General features: G+C 40.4%; 1 protein-coding gene across 1 annotated transcript; it reads right to left on the bottom strand.

The window, feature by feature from the left end:
* Positions 1 to 225: 225 nt before the first annotated feature.
* LOC119413065 (protein prune homolog 2) lies at positions 226 to 15,889 on the bottom strand. The gene is made up of 8 exons (XM_037680078.1): positions 15,814 to 15,889; positions 14,991 to 15,212; positions 14,424 to 14,600; positions 14,222 to 14,321; positions 13,879 to 14,010; positions 13,181 to 13,267; positions 10,729 to 10,827; positions 226 to 365 (listed from the first exon to the last, which is right to left on the bottom strand). The coding sequence occupies exons 1-8, from the start codon at positions 15,887 to 15,889 to the stop codon at positions 338 to 340; spliced, it is 921 nt and encodes a 306-aa protein (XP_037536006.1). The 3' UTR covers positions 226 to 337.
* Between the last annotated feature and the right edge of the window lie 1,150 nt (positions 15,890 to 17,039).

Raw genomic sequence — 17,039 nt, 5'->3', positions numbered from 1 at the left:
CAAAGGTAAGCATCTATTCCGAAGACAAAAAATAAAATAAAAAAGATGACGATTACGTGATGTGTCAGTTACTGTAAAAGAGTTCAGCGCAGCACAGTGACCGTCTCAACAATTCAAATACAGCATTGCTGTGCTGTTCATGGAGCGCCTTCAGAGTCAAACTCATCCCAGTGAGCACGCAATCATCTGATTCTTGCAGTACAGCATCTTCATCTATGATTCACTTCTAGGCGTTTTGTAACAACCACGTGTCATACGCATCATGCTGCGAGCTTCCGTGTTCAGACATGCTGCAGTAAGGAGGACAGCCAAATTTAGGGAGAAAACGAGCATCTTCTCAGACAGCTGAAGTCCCCTTATCCACCCTGTGTGAGAAGAGATAAAAAGCAATGAGATACTGCAGTGCATCTTTGTCTGTGCTGAAGATAAAATAATGCAAAATATGACAATCACTGTGTGGGAGTAGAAGGTAGATGAAAGGTCATAAAAAGAAAGTCCTAGTAATATGGTTTAATTACGTATAATTATGACTGAAATAAAAGAAACTACAATGTAGCCATAAACGGTATATTTCTGTTTACTACAACACAACAAAATTTGCACTTTGTTCTGCAATTATGCGGCATGCTAATTTTATTTTGTTTTATAACACTGCTTTTTATTTTATATGCATTTTGTGGCTGTTTATTGTTGTGTGTACCTTATCTGTGGTTTGTCTGAAACAGGTCTCCTGAAAATGAGTCATGACTCAATGAGACTAACCTGCATAAATAAATGAAAAAAATGCTGTTTCAGAGCAAGTTCTCTGGAGCATTTGTAAAATATTATTTCCATCTAAGTCAGGGGTGCCCAAAGTGGGGCCCGCGGGCCAAAGTTGGCCCACCAAGCTGTCCTCATTACTATATTAAAATTTCCTTTGAAGAATCTATGTGTTTACACTCATTGATTCCACCCATTAATTTTATTGTTAGTCGGTCTAACGACCATAATTTAACTACATAGATTACACAGTAGAGTAGATAATTTATGTATTTATAAAATAATTTTAATTTATATTTTTATATTTCATTTTGACACTTTCTACCATCCCTCTGCAGTTTCTTGCCACTGAATAACATTTTCCTTTGACAGAAAACACATATAAATCACAAAGTGTTTAAAAGTAAATTGTAAATATGAACTGGTTTCAGTGGTGATTTGAGTATCTTTAAATTTAAACTCAGCACCCCTGAAAAATAAAGAAATCATTAGGATTGTGTAAGGAAACAGTTCTCAAATCTTAGATTCATCAAAATATTAAATAAATATGGAATAAATGCCGACAGTCACAAACAGACCAATTTTTTTGCACAAGTCCCGCCACCTGTCAATCAGTCCAGTAGGCACGTCAGCAACTGACCAATCAGCAACCTCGATTTGTCCTGAAGTGAACGCCCCTTACCTGCAGAGCTGCAGCGGTGCTGCATTACGAACACTTTGCAGTCAGCGATTTCAATAATAACAGAGTTTACGCCTTTTGTTTCATGTTAATCTACTGTACGAAACTTTTGTAAAATACACCAGAATGCAGTAAATGGCATCTACTTTAATCAAAATTCTCTGTGGGAGTTAGTGTTTGCTACATGAAAATATATCAGACACTATGAATGGATGAAGGTCAACTGAATTTATTAAATTTGATTTTAAAAAAGTTTCTCTCTTCCTTTTCTCTGTTGTCAGATTCTTCTATTTTTAATAGGAGCAAAATTTTTGTTCACATTTTAACAGTTTTTACAATAACTAACACGGTTAGCTAAAATGGTTTGATACTTACGTAGCTGACGTGTTTTTCAATTCTAAATCCAGTCTGTTTTAGCATTGATTTGGAAGAAAAAGAGCAATAATTAGTTAGACGGTGGTTATCAGACTTTGGAGGGGGTGGGGGTGCTGTGTCAGGACACATGCAAACCATTTGCCTTTTTAAAAAAAGCACTTTTATTTAAAAGTTAAAAAAGGCAACCAAGAGCTTTATGGTGGAGATGTTAAAGTTCATATGAGTGCACGGGATGCTACAAATCTCATAACATGTGAAAACTTTTCTTCTATTCTCCTTTCTACATGATCTCAGTTCAGGTTAATCTGTAATTTCCATTTATTCTCAGGGACTGTAAACTAGAGCTGCCATTTCTAACCCAGGCCCGAAGCCCGGCCCGTCCTAACCTGAATTTGGGCTGGGCCATAATAATGTGCTGGATGGGTGGGGCCGGGTCAGTGTCGGGCTTTTGATTGCGTCAGTAGATGTGCGCGGCTGACAATCCAATTATATGGCAACATGGCTTGCACACGGCCATTTAACCACGTGCTGACTGGCCTTGAAAGAGGTTAAAAAAAAAAAAAAAAAGTTCAGTTAAGCTGTAAATGGGACTACCAGAGTCTGAGTCAGAGTTTCTTTATTGTCATTCGCACCTCATGTGGTACATGTGGTGGAGCGAAATTATGTACACAGGGTCCCAGTAACATCCAACAATAAAATGTAAAAGAAAAACAGTAATAGTACTGTCAGTAATGTCAGGCAGCGATACATTCAAAGCCCAAATGGACGTTCAGCCGCTGCACTCAGCGGATGCGCACGGCCGATGACCCAAACAGGTGAGATCCCAAAGCAGACATGTCAAAGCAGGGTCCATGTCTGAATAATGCAGAAGCAGGGATTTAATGCACTTTGATGGCCATGAAAGGACAAAATTCCCCTTCAGCTCCGATCTTCTGCTCCTTTTATTCAGCTGCACATGTCTGCTGACGTTAATAACTATATAAGCAGTCAAAGCTTAACTAAAATGTTGGGGGATTTTTGGGTTCGAACCTGTAATTACTGTTAATTTGTCAGGTCGGATGGGGTTTGTAAATGATGGCTACAGGCTGGGGCCGGGTCGGGTTGGAGTTTTTGGGCCCAAATGCAATTAAGCACACACTTAAAAGTTGAGAGACATGGTCCACTGATGATAGCCTCAAGAATTAGTTGCACTACCCAAAATCACAATGTTGAGTAGTTGTCACGGCTGTGGAAGTTTTTCTACATCAAGTTTGCACATTCTCCCTGTATCTTCAGGGGTCTATTTAGGGTTTTCCATAGTTTAAAAATTTGTATTAAAAGAGTTTACCCGTGTGCTTCCAGATTAGTAGCAAAAACTAGTGTAAATCACTGTCTCAGTAGACAGAAGAAAACCTAAAGGACAGTTCATTTGAAGCCATAGCTGACCTGTTGAGCTGGTGGTCCTTGAGCCAAACTGACCTATTCAGTGCATTGCAATGGAAGTTTTGAATCCCCAAATTAAAACTCAATATTCTATTAGAGCTATACAATTATACATATTCAGCATTTTGACAAATGAGACGAGACTGCATTCTTTACGTTGGTGCAGGTTCTCATTAACCTCTGAAAGGCTCCCTTAGTTCTGACAGTGATTCTGGATTTTCAGGCTTAAAGGAAATCCATACTTTCTCGTGTATGAAATTGTATGTCAAAACTTTTAGAAACCACTGTTGGTATGATTTCACATAAAATTTATTAGTCACATGAGCCCCTGACACACTCGTCTATCCCATAAGTCCTTTCACTAAGACAAGAATGGGAAGTGTCTCAGTTACAGGTTTAATGATGTGAATGCTGTGTTGATATTCTGAGGCCACCTCCTCCGTTTATCATTGAAAATGTTGAGAGGAGTGACGAAAGCCATCTATATTAAACAAAGAAAACAATCATTAAAGAAATACTGTGGTTTGGATATTATGAAAATGCTGTTTTTTTTAAAGTATTTTATTTGCTGTAGATAGGTCTTCGACCAACTTCAATTAGAAGAATCAACTGAATCCTGACAGGATTGACGAGTTAAGTGTTATGTCCCCAGAAGTAGACATCCTTGAAAAATTATCCAAAGATCAGACCGAGTAATGCACAGAGAAATAAAGAACACAAAGCTCCATCTCAGGTGTCAGCAGGTTTAAATATCAAAATTCCCAAAAGGAGAATTAAGTAAAGAGTGACCAAATATGGTTTGTTTGAGGGTGTTGCAAAATTAAAGCATCTTCTCATAAAAAGGATCATGGCAGTACAACGCAAGTTTGCAAAGTTTCATCTGAATAAACACAACACTTCTGGAACACAGAATTTTGGATAAATGGGAATAAGATTTGTGGTCATAATGCGCAATGTCATGTTTATGTTGAGATGCTGAGTTTGTTTTACTCCAAATACCTCATACAAACGGTCAACACAATAGAGAGATGGTGATATGGGCTTGTTTTGCAGCCTGGGACCTGGACATTTGCAGTCTTTGATTTGACCCTGAACTCTACCGTAGACCAAAGAATCTGAGGGCTGTGAAGCGATCTGTACAAAGCTAGAGCTAGGCCCAAACTCAATCATGAACTGTCAAAATGATAAACACTGCAGCACAAAACAACATCTGGAAAAGAAAAGAACTCTGGGTTCAGACAAAGTCTAGACCTCAACCTGACCAAAATGCTGCAGGAGAGCAGTGCAGACGCAAACAGCTGCAAACCTCAATGACCTGACGCAACGTTGTAAATAGGAGTGGATCAAAATAGTTTACAACAGTTTTGGCCTTTCTTGCAAAAGAGATTTTGGTGGCATCTGTGGGATTTGCTACGTTTAAATAAATGCAGGTAGGTAAATAAATAAAGCAACTACTGAGTTATTATTGGTAAAGGAGATTTGATGAGTTGTTGATTCATAATGCATTCAATGCTCGTGATTTGTTGCAGCAATTTTAGCTTTGTTGTTATTCAACATGATATAATTTATTGTTTCTCTACACTTGAGATTGGATATGACCAATTATAGAACCTGGTAAAAACTTGATCTTATAAAAACAAAAAACAAACAAAAAAGTAAAACCCACGCAGCAGCAACTACACTGCCTGGCCCCACAAAAAGTTGCAACCTGGATTTAACTAAGCAAATAGGTACGAGCCTCCTATTGGATAATTACTGCATGGGCAATTATCTTTCAGCTGGCAACAAGTTATTTAACCCCAACTGGTGCAATGAGTTGCTTCTCATTTCTTAAACAACCATGTTGAAAGACACATCGCGTGGTCGTGGAAAAGATGTCAGTCTGTTTGAGAAAGGTCAAATCACTGGCATCAAGCAAAGAAAACATCTGAGGAGACTGAAGAAACTACTAAAATTGGGTTAAGAACTGTCCAACGCATTATTAAAAACTGGAAGGATTCATCTTCGAGGAAGAAATGTGTCGGAAAACAATCCTGAATTATTGTGATTGGCGATCACTTAAACATTTGGTGAAATCAAATCTAAGAAGAACAACAGTAGCACTCAGGGCTATGTTTAATAGTGAAAGTAAGAGCATTTCCACATGCACAAGGTGAAGGGAGCTCAAGGGATTAGAACTGAACAGCTGTGTAGCCTTAAGAAAACCACTAATCAATGAGGCTAACTGGGGGAAAAAAAAGCTTCAGTTTGTTAGGGAGCATAAAGATTGGACTCTGGAGCAATAGAAGAAGGTCAAGTGGTCTGATGAGTCCAGATTTACCCTGTTCCAAAGTGATGGGTGTATCAGTGTAAGAAGAGAGGCAGGTGAAGTGATGCACCCATCATGCCTAGTGCCTAGTCATCAATGCAAGATCTTGGTGAAAAATTAATGCAACAGTGGATGGAAACAGATCTTGTAACATTGCAGAAGCTCATCGAAACAATGCCACAGAGAATGAATGTCATAATCAAAGCTAAAGGCAGTCCAACAAAATATTAGTGTGTCACCTATTTTTTGGTGGCGACTTTTTTTTTGGCCAGGCAGTGTATATCCCAAGTGTAAAAGATCTCAGATGTAATCTGAGTTTGTGAAGCAGAGAAACGATGTGTGGTTTTAATAACCTGTTCACAAACATTTGAAAGTTTAACCTCTGCCAGCCATCATCTTAGACTCCATCCATCCATTATCTTTACCCCCTTCATCCTTTTTGGGTCGCGGGGGTCGCTGGTGCCCATGTCTAGCCATCACTGTGCGAGGGGCGGGGTACACACTGGACAGGTCGCAAGTCCATCACAGGGACACATAGAGACAAACGAGACAACGAACCATTCTCTCTCTCACTCACAGCTAGGGACAATTTAGATTTATCAATCAGTTTAACATGCATGTTTTTGGTCTGTGGGAGGAAACCGGAGTACCCGGAGAAAACCCACACATGCACGGAGAGAACATGAAAACTCCACCCAGAAAGGCTCTGGGACTGGGATTTGAACCAAGGTAACCTGCTCGCGGAGAGGCAGCAGCTCTACCAACTGCACCACTGTGCTGCCCCCCATCTTAGACTCCAATGATTCTTAGGCTCATTGACTCTTATAAACTAGATGTCTTTTATACATTAAAAGGTGAGATTAGAAAAGAAGAAGTCCTCACAGATATAAATCTGCCAAATAGTGGCAAATCTCCAGGTCCAGATGGTTTACCAGCAGAGATTTATAAACTTTGTTTTATTGTTGTCATTGATCTTTAAACTCCTGTTTTTAATACTTGGTTAAAGCGTTCTTTAACCCAGTGAATCAGTAAGGGATTACCGTATCATATATATGAGGATAATCATAGGTGAATCATTAAAAAAATATAATAAAACTGTACTGAAAGAGAGTAGACTTGCCACATTTGCATGTTTTGTGATGTTTGCGTCTATGTGTGATTATTTTTATGTAGTTCTCTGAGTCTGTTTTTCCTGTGTTTCCAGTTTCCCCAGTGTTTCTCACCTCATGTAGTCAGTTCCTGCCACTATCACCTGATCCTCATTGTCTTTCCCCAGGTGTTTGTCATTGGGTCTCATTAATGTCCGTTTAAGTTCAGCATCTCTGTCTTTCCACGGTGTCCATAGATTGTGTTTCCCAGTCGTCGTGTTTGGCCCCCCTCATTCCTCCCCGTGTCCTTAGTTTTTATAAGTTTACACTGCCACGTCAGCTTTTTGATTTTGCATTCTGAAGTTTAATAAATAAGTTATTTATTTTATCCCTGAGTTTCCCCAAGTTCTGTCTGCATCTGGATTCATCACTATGCTGATTGTGACAGCATTTCCTTTTTTCCCATGACTCTTGATAACTCTGTCATGTAAAACTGACAAGCAGTTTAAGTATTAATATACATTTGGAGATTAGAGAGGTTTTTAGGCAGCAGTTATGTACTCCATCTGGCTGTAAGTCTGTCTGTTTTGCATGAACTACTTTCTTCCTCTTCAAAGTGAGGTGATTCAAAGAGCTTCCAGCAGGTAAGACAATACTGCTCATAACCTGTCTCACTACACCGTCTCACAGAACGCTGCTCTCATAAGCTCAAACTATTTTTTTAAAATAGAGAATAGATTACCTCGGGCCTTTTCAACTCTTGATATGGAGCTCTGACCCTCCTCCTCAGGCGGTTTCACAACAATTCCCACCATAAAACACTTCACGTGTTGATCTACTGTAGTCTAAAGAAGCATCTTCATGAAACACACACACACCCAAACAAAACATCTTTTGTGCAAACTGTGAGTATTGCTTTTTAATACAGCTGTGGTCTAGTGGCAGGGCAGTCATGTTGGGACTGGAAAATCGCAGGTTTGATTCCCTGCCATATGTCACTGTGTCCTTGAGTAAGATGCCTGTTCCCCAGCTGCTCCCTGGAAGTTTAAATAGCTGCCCAATGCTCCACTTGGGTGTATCTCACATGTGTGATGGGTCAAATGCAGAGCACACATTTGATGGATACATGCATTAATGACAATACTTAGTACTTTCTCTTTTGCTTTGTCTGTGAAACGTTCACTGATCTAATTTGTCTTGTCAATCCCACCCCTCACTTCACTTCACACACTTACAAACAAAGCGTTATGTATTTTGGCAATAAGTTGTTTAGTGGTACTACTGGTATTTTGTGTGCCAGATGCAAGAACACCAAATGTAGTGTATGTGTGCATTGATCTGCCTGTGTTCTTCAGCAAATGTTCAATAAAGTAATTAATGTTTATTTGAAGGTCCCATTGTGTTTAAAATAATTAAGTTATGCAGAGAGAACACAACACAAAGGAAGGAACTTAAATGTGAATGAACTCTAAGCTGCAGACTTTATTCTTTCATTTCTTGTATCAAACAACTTGAGACACTTAAATGCTGTTTTTTTAATGCTTTGTTGTCTCAAATGAAAAGGATCATAGGAACACAGGGGTTGTCAGAACTCCCATTTCTTAAAAAAATTAAAAATCTGTTTTGTCCCTGCTGAGTGCCAGTAGGTTTTAACTGATCACATAGCAGTGAGCTGCTATGGTGAACTAACTTTGTTTGTTATTTATAAAAGGAATATAGTCTAAAACTCCTATATTCTAATGATCAGATCGTTGGTCGAACCTCAGATCCAGGAGGAACAATGCAGGTTCCGTCCTGGCTGTGGAACACCAGATCAGCTCTTTACCCTCACTAGGATCCTCGAGGGGTCGTGGAAGTTTGCCCATCCAGTCTACATGGGTTTTGTGGACTTGGAGAAGGCTTTTGACCGTGCTCCTCAAGGTAAAGTTTGGGGGGTGCTCTGTGAGAATGGGATTGGGGGGCCTTTGTCATGGGCTGTTCAGTCCCTATACAAGTGGTGTAAGAGTTCAGTTCGCATTGCCGGTAGTAAGTCAGATCTCTTCAGGTTGGGAGTTGGTCTCCATCAGGGCTGCTCGTTGTCACCCATTCTGTTCATAACGTTTATAGACAGAATTTCTCGATGCAACTAGCGGGCAGAGGGATTGCGGTTCCATCTCTGCTCTTTACAGATGATGTGGTCCTATTGGTGTCATCGTGCCGTGATTGTCAGCTCTCACTGGAGCGACTTGCAGTCGAGTGTGAAGTGGCTGGGATGAGAATCGGCACCTCCAAATCTCAGGCCGTGGTCCTCAGTCGGAACCAGGTGGATTGCTCTCTTCGGATCAAGGGTGAGGTTCTGCCTCAAGTGGAGGAGTTCAAGTATCTTGGGGTTTTATTCACAAGTGAGGAAAGAAAGGAGTGTGAGATTGACAGATGGATTGGTGCAGTGCCTGCAGTATTGCGGACTCTGTACAGGTCAGTTGTGATGAAAAGCTGAGCCGTAAAGCAAAGCTCTCCGTTTACCAGTTGGTCTATGTTCCTACCCTCACCTATGGCCACGAGCTCTGGGTAGTGACTGAAAGAATGAGATTACGGAAACAAGCGGATGAAATTAGTTTCCTCCGCAGAGTAGCTGGACTCTCCCTTAGAGATAGGGTGAGAGGTTCAGTTATCCGGGAGAGATTCAGAGTAGAACCAGCAGTGGTTCGGGCATTTGGTAAGGATGCTTCCTGGGCGCCTCCCTTGGGAGGTGCTTCGGGCATGTCCGACTGGGAGGAGACCCCGGGGAAGATCCAGGACACGGTGGAGAGACTATGTTTTTCGGTTGGACTGGAAACACCTTGGAATCCTCCCAGAAGAGCTGGAAGAGGTGGCTGTGGAAAGAGAAGTCTGGGCCTCCCTGCTCAAGCTGCTGCCCCTGTGACTCGACTTCGAAAATAGTGGAAGATAATGGATGGATGGATGAAATATAGTCTAAATCAAGGCACACGTCTTTACTGTAACTTGAGAATAAAATGTGAGTAAAGTTAGTGACCACTATATTGCTGTGTTAACATCTTTTTAGGAGGAAAGCAAGTTACAACAAAACATTTCACATTTTCTTCAGTGTGGTAACATATTTGACTCTCTGTTACAATAAATTCCAGAAATTTTGTGTTTCTTTGAGTTTTGGTATGAATTTGATTGAAAATCCTCAGCACATCAGGCCAGTGTTAGCTTTGGGAGTGCCAGTGAACTGTTTTAGTGCATGCCACCAAAGAAATACGATGCATGATGAATCTCACAAGAGTCAAAACAAATATTTATATGGAAAGCCATGTCATAGACCGAGAGTAATGAAAAAAATGACTATCAGGATCATTTTAGTTTTGGATTAGAGGTCAGCCATGGGTTGGTCAAATGTTAGTCTGAGCATGAGAACGTTTTTAGTAATGTTTAAGAAAATTTTAGAGTTTCACAAAACCAGCTGATCACAACAAGTAGGTTAATCCATTTACCTCATGCAGATAAACTTTTATAAACCCATTTCTCTGTCATACCTTAGGGAAAAGTAAGAAATTAATTAAAACACCAGCCTTTTTACTACAAATAAAGGTATATATACTGTTTGTTTTCCCTTTTCTAACAAATGCATAAATATATTTACTGAATGGACAACTTCAAAAACATTTTTTGAATTGTGATTATGGCAAGAACCAAAACATTTATCATTAACTAGCCTCAATGCAGCAAGCTGTCGAAATACTAAAGTATCTAAAGGTAAAGCAAGATCAAAGGAAACAAATCAGTCATGCTATGCTAACAAGGCAGATAAAAGATGCAATACAATACAATACAATAAAGGTTTTTGTAGCCTTAACAATCAGGTTAATAATTAATGCCAGCTTTATCTTGTTATCAAGCAATAAACAGTTAGGACTGGTGAAGCTGTAGTGTTGTAGGTATAAAACGTTCAAAAACAGAGAAGTATGAATACAACACAAAAAGTTGACATTTAAGAACATCAATGTTTTGTGCCTTTTTTTTTTTTTTTTTTGTAAAAGCAAGCTGGAAATGGCTGCTAACAGGCTTGTGTGGATAAAAGCAAGGAAGGACATTTTGACACAAAGCTTACTCACTTAATGATGCTGGGGGGAATGTGGACGTACTCCATTGGAATTAACTCTCCAAGCTCCTTTAAGCTGTTCACATACTTGATTTTGCTGCTGAACTTTGAACTGTGTAAAACAGAAACCAGGAAGGTGATGAGATGTGTTCTTGAGATGTATGTGATACGGTTGTTCATCATAAAATAGATCTCAAATAGATCTGTCATATTCTGTCAAATAGTTAAAATAGTAACTTATCAGTCTGACAAAGAGCACAGAGTATAGTGGCAAAGAATTATTGAGAAAAGCACTGTCATTAAACATACTGAAGCTTGTCCTTTCCGTCCATCCATCCATCCTTCCATCCATACATCCTTCCATCCATCCATTAACTTTTACCCGCTTCTTCCATTTTGGGTCACGGGGGTCGCCAGTGCCCATGTCCAGCAATCACTATGCGAGGGGCGGGGCACATCTTGGACAGGTCTCCAGTCCATTACAGGGCCACATAGAGACAAACGAGACAAACAACCATTCACTCTCTCACTCACACCTAGGGACAATTTAGAGTTACCAATCAGCCTAACATATATGTTTTTGGTCTGTGGGAGGAAACCGGAATACCCGGAGAAAACCCACACATGCACGGAGAGAACATGCAAACTTGACCCAGAAAGGCCCCTGGACCAGGATATGAACCAGGGACCTGCTTGCTGAGAGGCAGCAGCTCTAAGAGTTGCGCCATAGTGCTGCTTGTCCTTTCCTAAATTCCTTATTCAATATTTTATGCATTTAATGTCTTGAGTTGGACTCCGCCAGGGCTGCCTGTTGTCACCGATCCTGTTCATAACTTTTGTCGACAGAATTTCTCGGTGCAGCCAGGGGGTTAGGGTTAGGCTGCCGTGGTCTTCAGCTCTTACTGGAGTGGTTCGTGGCCAAGTGTAAAATGGCTGGGATGAGAATCAGCACCTCCAAATCTGAGGCCATGGTCCTCAGTCAGAAAAGGGTGGATTGCTCTCTTCAGGTTGAGGGTGAGGTTCTGCCTCATGTGGAGGAGTTCAAGTATCTCAGCGTTTTGTTCATGAGTGAGGGAAGAATGGAGCGTGAGATTGACAGATGGATTGATACAGTGTTTGCAGTATTGCGGACTCTGTACTGGTCCGTTGTAGTGAAGAGGGAGCTGAGCTGTAAGGCAAAGTCCTCTGTTTACTGGTCGGTCTACGTTTCTACCCTCACCTATGGCCACGAACTCTGGACAGTGACCGAAAGAATGAGATTGCGCATACAGAAAGTCGAAATGAGTTTCCTCTGCAGGGTAGCTGGACTCTCCCTTAGAGATATTGAAGTTTAGTTACTGTATCTGGGACAGACTTTGAGTAGAACTGTTGTTCCTCCACATCGAGAGGAACCAGTTGAGGTGGTTCGGGCATCTGGTAAGGATGCTTCTTGGGTGCCTCCCTAGGGAGGTGCTTTAGGCATGTCTGACTGAAAGGAGACCCCGGGAAAGACCTAGGACATGCTAGAGAGACTATGTCTCTCGGTTATAATGGGAATGCCTTGAAGTCCTCCCAGAAGAGCTGGAAGAGGTGGCTGTGGAAAAAGATGTCTGGGCCTTCCTGCTCAAGTTGCTGCCTCACAACCTGACTTCAGAACAAGTGGAAGATAATGAATGGATGGATGGATGGAACCTCCTAAGACCTTGTATCCTTATGTTTGGGTCATTGGTTTTAGACCAGCTGTCCTTATTAAGGTAGATTTTTTTTTTAATTTCTAATAAAATATATATTTATTACTTGTTTACTAGTACTTGTTAAAAACAATGATTTTGTGCTATGTTTTTGAGATACTACTATTCCTAAAGAGCTAAGGGAAATTAAAAAATGCACACCTAGCAAACAGTTGGGACAAGATACAGTATAAAGTTGTGTGGCCAAGGAGAGCCCCAGTGGGGGACACCACTTTTTGTATGTGTGTGGGGGTGGGGGGGACGGACAGCCATTTACCCCCCACTCCCCAACTTCCCCTTGGCTGCACCACTGCTGACTAGATTTGCTGTTCAGGCAAACTGATACAGTCAGTAATGTCAGGACACCATCATTTACATGCCCAGCGCACAGACATTTGCATAGAAACGTGAATGTAGTTTGGCTACGAAAACTAACTACCGGTAAACAAACGGTCATTCATATGTGTAGAGGTTTACTATTAGCTAATGTAGCATATTTTCCACCATTATTATATTTATCAGAGAGATGTTTTATGAGTCAGAAGAATGATATAAAAACGGGAATTTGACTGGTTTGCTATTAGCCCAGCCTGAAGTCATGGTCAACAAGGTACTAACTATTGAAAACTATTTGATGGAGCATTACTTCAGAAGGGACAGGAGCGTTCCTGTGAGTCATGAGGACGTTTTAAAAGTACGTTATGTGTTGTTTGGACGGTTTTTAATGATCTGCTGAGTTATCTACAATTAAAATACCTTATAAAGGGCCTGGTGATTCCCAGCAAAGTTCGGACAAACCAGGAAGGGTGAACAATGAAGAACATCTTTAGATTTTTCTTCAGCCTGTGTAGGACAAAAACAGAGACAGAAGTGGAGTAAATTATTTATGGAAGTTTATGATCACTTTCAAACTCATTTTTACTTAGCTTAACCGACAGGTAGGATGGATAAAAAAAAAAAATAGCACTAGGAACAGCAATACAATGTACATATAGGTTATGTATAGCATGTATGTGTTTTCGTGAGTTCAGGTTCAATATTTTCAATGTGACCTGAATTGTTGTGTAGTGCTGTCACATTACATCAAGGAGGTAACCAATTTACTCAGTTTTTCAAACCCATGTTGTTGTTTTTTTGTTCATGAGATTCAACTCCATGCGACCCAAAAAAGGAAGAAGAGAGTAAAGATGGATGGATGGATGGAGATTCAACTCCAGTTTAAACCAAGTGTGAAAATCAAATTGTACTCCTGACAGTTCTGCACCCTAAATATTTTAAATGATTATTAAGTGTTTAACTATTTCAAAACCATCCTGACATAATTTATAAGATAAATGGCGCACACTGATACAAATGAAGTAATTTTACTTAATCAAAAACATTTAGATCTCTAGAGATAAAAGTTTATCAAAAGATCTTTGTGTTTATTGTGAGGTCTCTTGTGTAAATGTTACCTTCGATCAATCATCTGGTAGCATCTTTTCATCCAGCTAAACCCGGGCATTCTTCTACGAGGCGTGGCACCATTGAGGTACACAATCATGTAATCCTCTGCCACCATTAGTTCCAAGGTACTAATTACATACCTAAACATGGGATCAGATGACACCAGTTATTTATCAAACTGGCCAACCAGTTTTTTTTCTATTTCAGCACAACAATGTGTTCAAAGTTCACATTTAAATTGTGCTGCTTAGATTTTGGGTTATGTGTCAACTGGACTTTATACAAATGTGAATGCTGCCAGGACTTTTTGTCCTGTATGTCCACATGGGGCTACAGAAGTGCTTCACTTACAGAAAAAGGTTTTCCATCACATAATTGTAACTTTCACAGTCGCTGTCAGGCAGGAAACATGCTGCAAACACAATGATGGCATTTTTTTCAGCATAGTAACCTGAAAACATAAAACACAGGCAGAAAGAGGACATTGTCCCTGAGAGTTAAAGGGATAGAGGACCTGAACGCAACACAATTTTAAGCATTTCTGTTTGTGTACCTCCGTGAGATATGACTCTTTTGTATGGCTCAATGCACTTCATATCGATCCGATGCTCCTGCTCTCCGATCACCACGCTCCTCCACAGTCTTTTGTCTCCTCTCTCTTCTGCTCGATGACCTGCTGTAGCACCACCTGATGCTGCTCCTTCACCTAGATTAGACTCGTCTGAGTCTGCTGTTCGAGGCATTAATGAGAAGTTTAACAGAATGTTGGAAACAACTAAACAAATCTTGATATACTTGTTTTTAGGAGAAGGCAGTGGGGAGAGCAGCGAACAAATTGGGCTTGCACAAAAAAAGTTCATTACTCTTATTCTCAGGTCACTTTACCTCATAGGATTCAGTTAAAATATGCTGATGGGGGTAAATTAAATGTCCAGCAATGCATTGATAACTGTGCATACTGTGCCATCTGCTGTCAAGCATGAGCGTACAATACAGTATCTATGTCTACATGTCTTCTTTTTTGTGTTTATTAAGTTCATTGTAATCGTGTGTCTGCATCTGTCCAATTTTTTTAGAAAAAAATCAGCACTTGTGTTCGGTCTCCAGGTTTGTGTCTTACCATGCCCATTAAACTCCAGAGAGTCTGTCTCGTCAGGCGTGTCAATCCCATCAACACTAACATCCAGGTCATCCCCAGTGTCCAAGGCATCATCCTCTGTGTCTAGAGCATCTTCTGAAAGAAGAGACCCCTCACTGTGCTCCAATGACACATTCATTGGTGGAGCTGACAGCTTTCTCCTTCCATTGGATCCAGCTGATGTGTCTGCTGAAGATGGTGGGTCTGTTTAAAGCGACAGAGCAAGTGTACTTAATGTGCGGGGTACAGTATCAGCACAAAACAGCAACGGCTCTCAAAAACAAGACAACATAAAACAACAACAAAACAGACATTACAATAATCATTTGGCCCTTTTGTGAGATGACACCTTATTAAGATGGAGGACTTTGAGGGACTCAAAGCAAACTGATCCTGTTGTAGGTGCCACACCACCCTTGAATCAATAACCATTTTGTTGGATTGATCAAGAAATCTAGATATCTCAATCACTTTTGAGCGCCAAGACCTCACCCTGGATCTAAACCTGCAACAGAAGCTCATCAGCAAGTGTCTGATGGCTGGGTCGTACTCATGGGGTTTAGTCTAATGCAGAGGACTTGGGTATTCAATCCTTGGTAGCTAAATTCTGTACTAGAATCACTGAACATGACTTTAGTGATAGGAAAGAACCCCAGCTTGTCTGCAAGGCTGACGGACACAGACTAGAAGTAGTTGGTTTTCCCTTCAGTGCTCAGTGTGGCTTCTTCACTAAACTCCTTGATCAGGCCTGGACTTTGTTTGGATTCAGTCTGTGTTGGAGGAAAGACAGGAGAAGACCTTAAACCTGACTTCAGGTTGCAGATACCAAACACTGGAGTTCTCCTCGAGAAAAGCAGAGGGTTGCTACAGTCCAGGTGCATCCCACCATAAACTCCTCCCACAATCCTGGCGTGGTCTGTGATTATTGTTTTTTTTTTAATCTGACTGACTTTACAGAGGAAGTTAAAGCAGTGTTCAATCCTGGACATTAGAGATCAGTGTCCTATTGTTATTCTGCTTCACCAAACTTAATATGAACTGCTGGGTCAGGCTTCTGCAGAACTCGATGACAAGTTGACGTATTCCTTTGGATCAGATGTGTTGATGCTGGGACACACCTAAAGCATGAAGGGAGTGTCTTGAGGACCTGGGTTAAGAAACACAAGATCTCAGAAGAAAAAGGGGTTCCCCAAGAGTTCCCTAATACCCTGGATGTTTGTGGTCTCAACAGAACCTTAAGACTGGCAAACCAGAGGTCACGTTCCAACTACAGGTGGGTCACATTTTAAAGCCTCAATTGGAAAATCTATTCCAGGGTACCTGAGGGAAGGGCTTCCGAATACATATTTTTTAATGTGGTAGATCATCAATAAAGGAAGAGCTCCAAAAACCTCAGCATAAAAAAATAAAAACAGAAATAAATATTTTGCAACATTTGACAAAAATACATGACAGAAAAGACAAACCCATACTTTAGGTAATAACCTGACAACTTTATGTTTTATGTCTTTGAAATGATGCTTTTTATGAAAAACTGTGCAGTTTACCAAGTTTGATTTGTGCAACAGATCATGTGCATCTTTCAGCAAGTCATCCCTCTGATAAATTTCTTTAATCTTCGTGCTAAACAATTAGTTGACAGAATACAATGAAACGATATATAAAATGTAAAACAAAAAAAGTGACATTTGCTAACGTTTTAAATAAAGACAGAAATACAAACTTTATCGCTGATTATTTACCTTCTCTGTTATCCAGCTCCTCAGCAGCTTCCTCACTGGAGGCCATCTTCATCATCATCATCCCTGCTGCATCGACTCCCTGCTGGGAGTTTCTGTTCAAAGGGACAGAAATACAGTAATGAGCTACTACATAAACTATCATTGCTATAACCAGTGCTACTAGAGGCACAATTACACAGAGTACTGGGCCAAACAAGCCAAAGACAATCATCTATCTACAACAGAAAAGAACTGAGGTGTTCCCATGACACTGAATCAGAAAGAGTTAAACATCGAAGCGTCAGACAAG

Source organism: Nematolebias whitei, chromosome 8 (genome assembly GCF_014905685.2).
Source record: "Nematolebias whitei isolate Nwh7 chromosome 8, NemWhi1, whole genome shotgun sequence".
NCBI classification, from domain to species: Eukaryota; Metazoa; Chordata; class Actinopteri; order Cyprinodontiformes; family Rivulidae; genus Nematolebias; species Nematolebias whitei.
This window is presented reverse-complemented; position numbering and strand designations above follow the sequence as displayed.

Bases quoted from the DNA above. Each gene is read 5' to 3' on its own strand.
- LOC119413065 (XM_037680078.1), bottom strand. From the start codon at position 15,889: ATGCACCTGGACTGTAGCAACCCTCTGCTTTTCTCGAGGAGAACTCCA. The intron at 13,268-13,878 runs GTAACATTTACA...TGTCCTACACAG, and splicing joins TACCAGATGATTGATCGAAG to GCTGAAGAAAAATCTAAAGA. The intron at 366-10,728 runs GTGAGTAAGCTT...CTTCTCACACAG, and splicing joins ATTCCCCCCAGCATCATTAA to GGTGGATAAGGGGACTTCAG.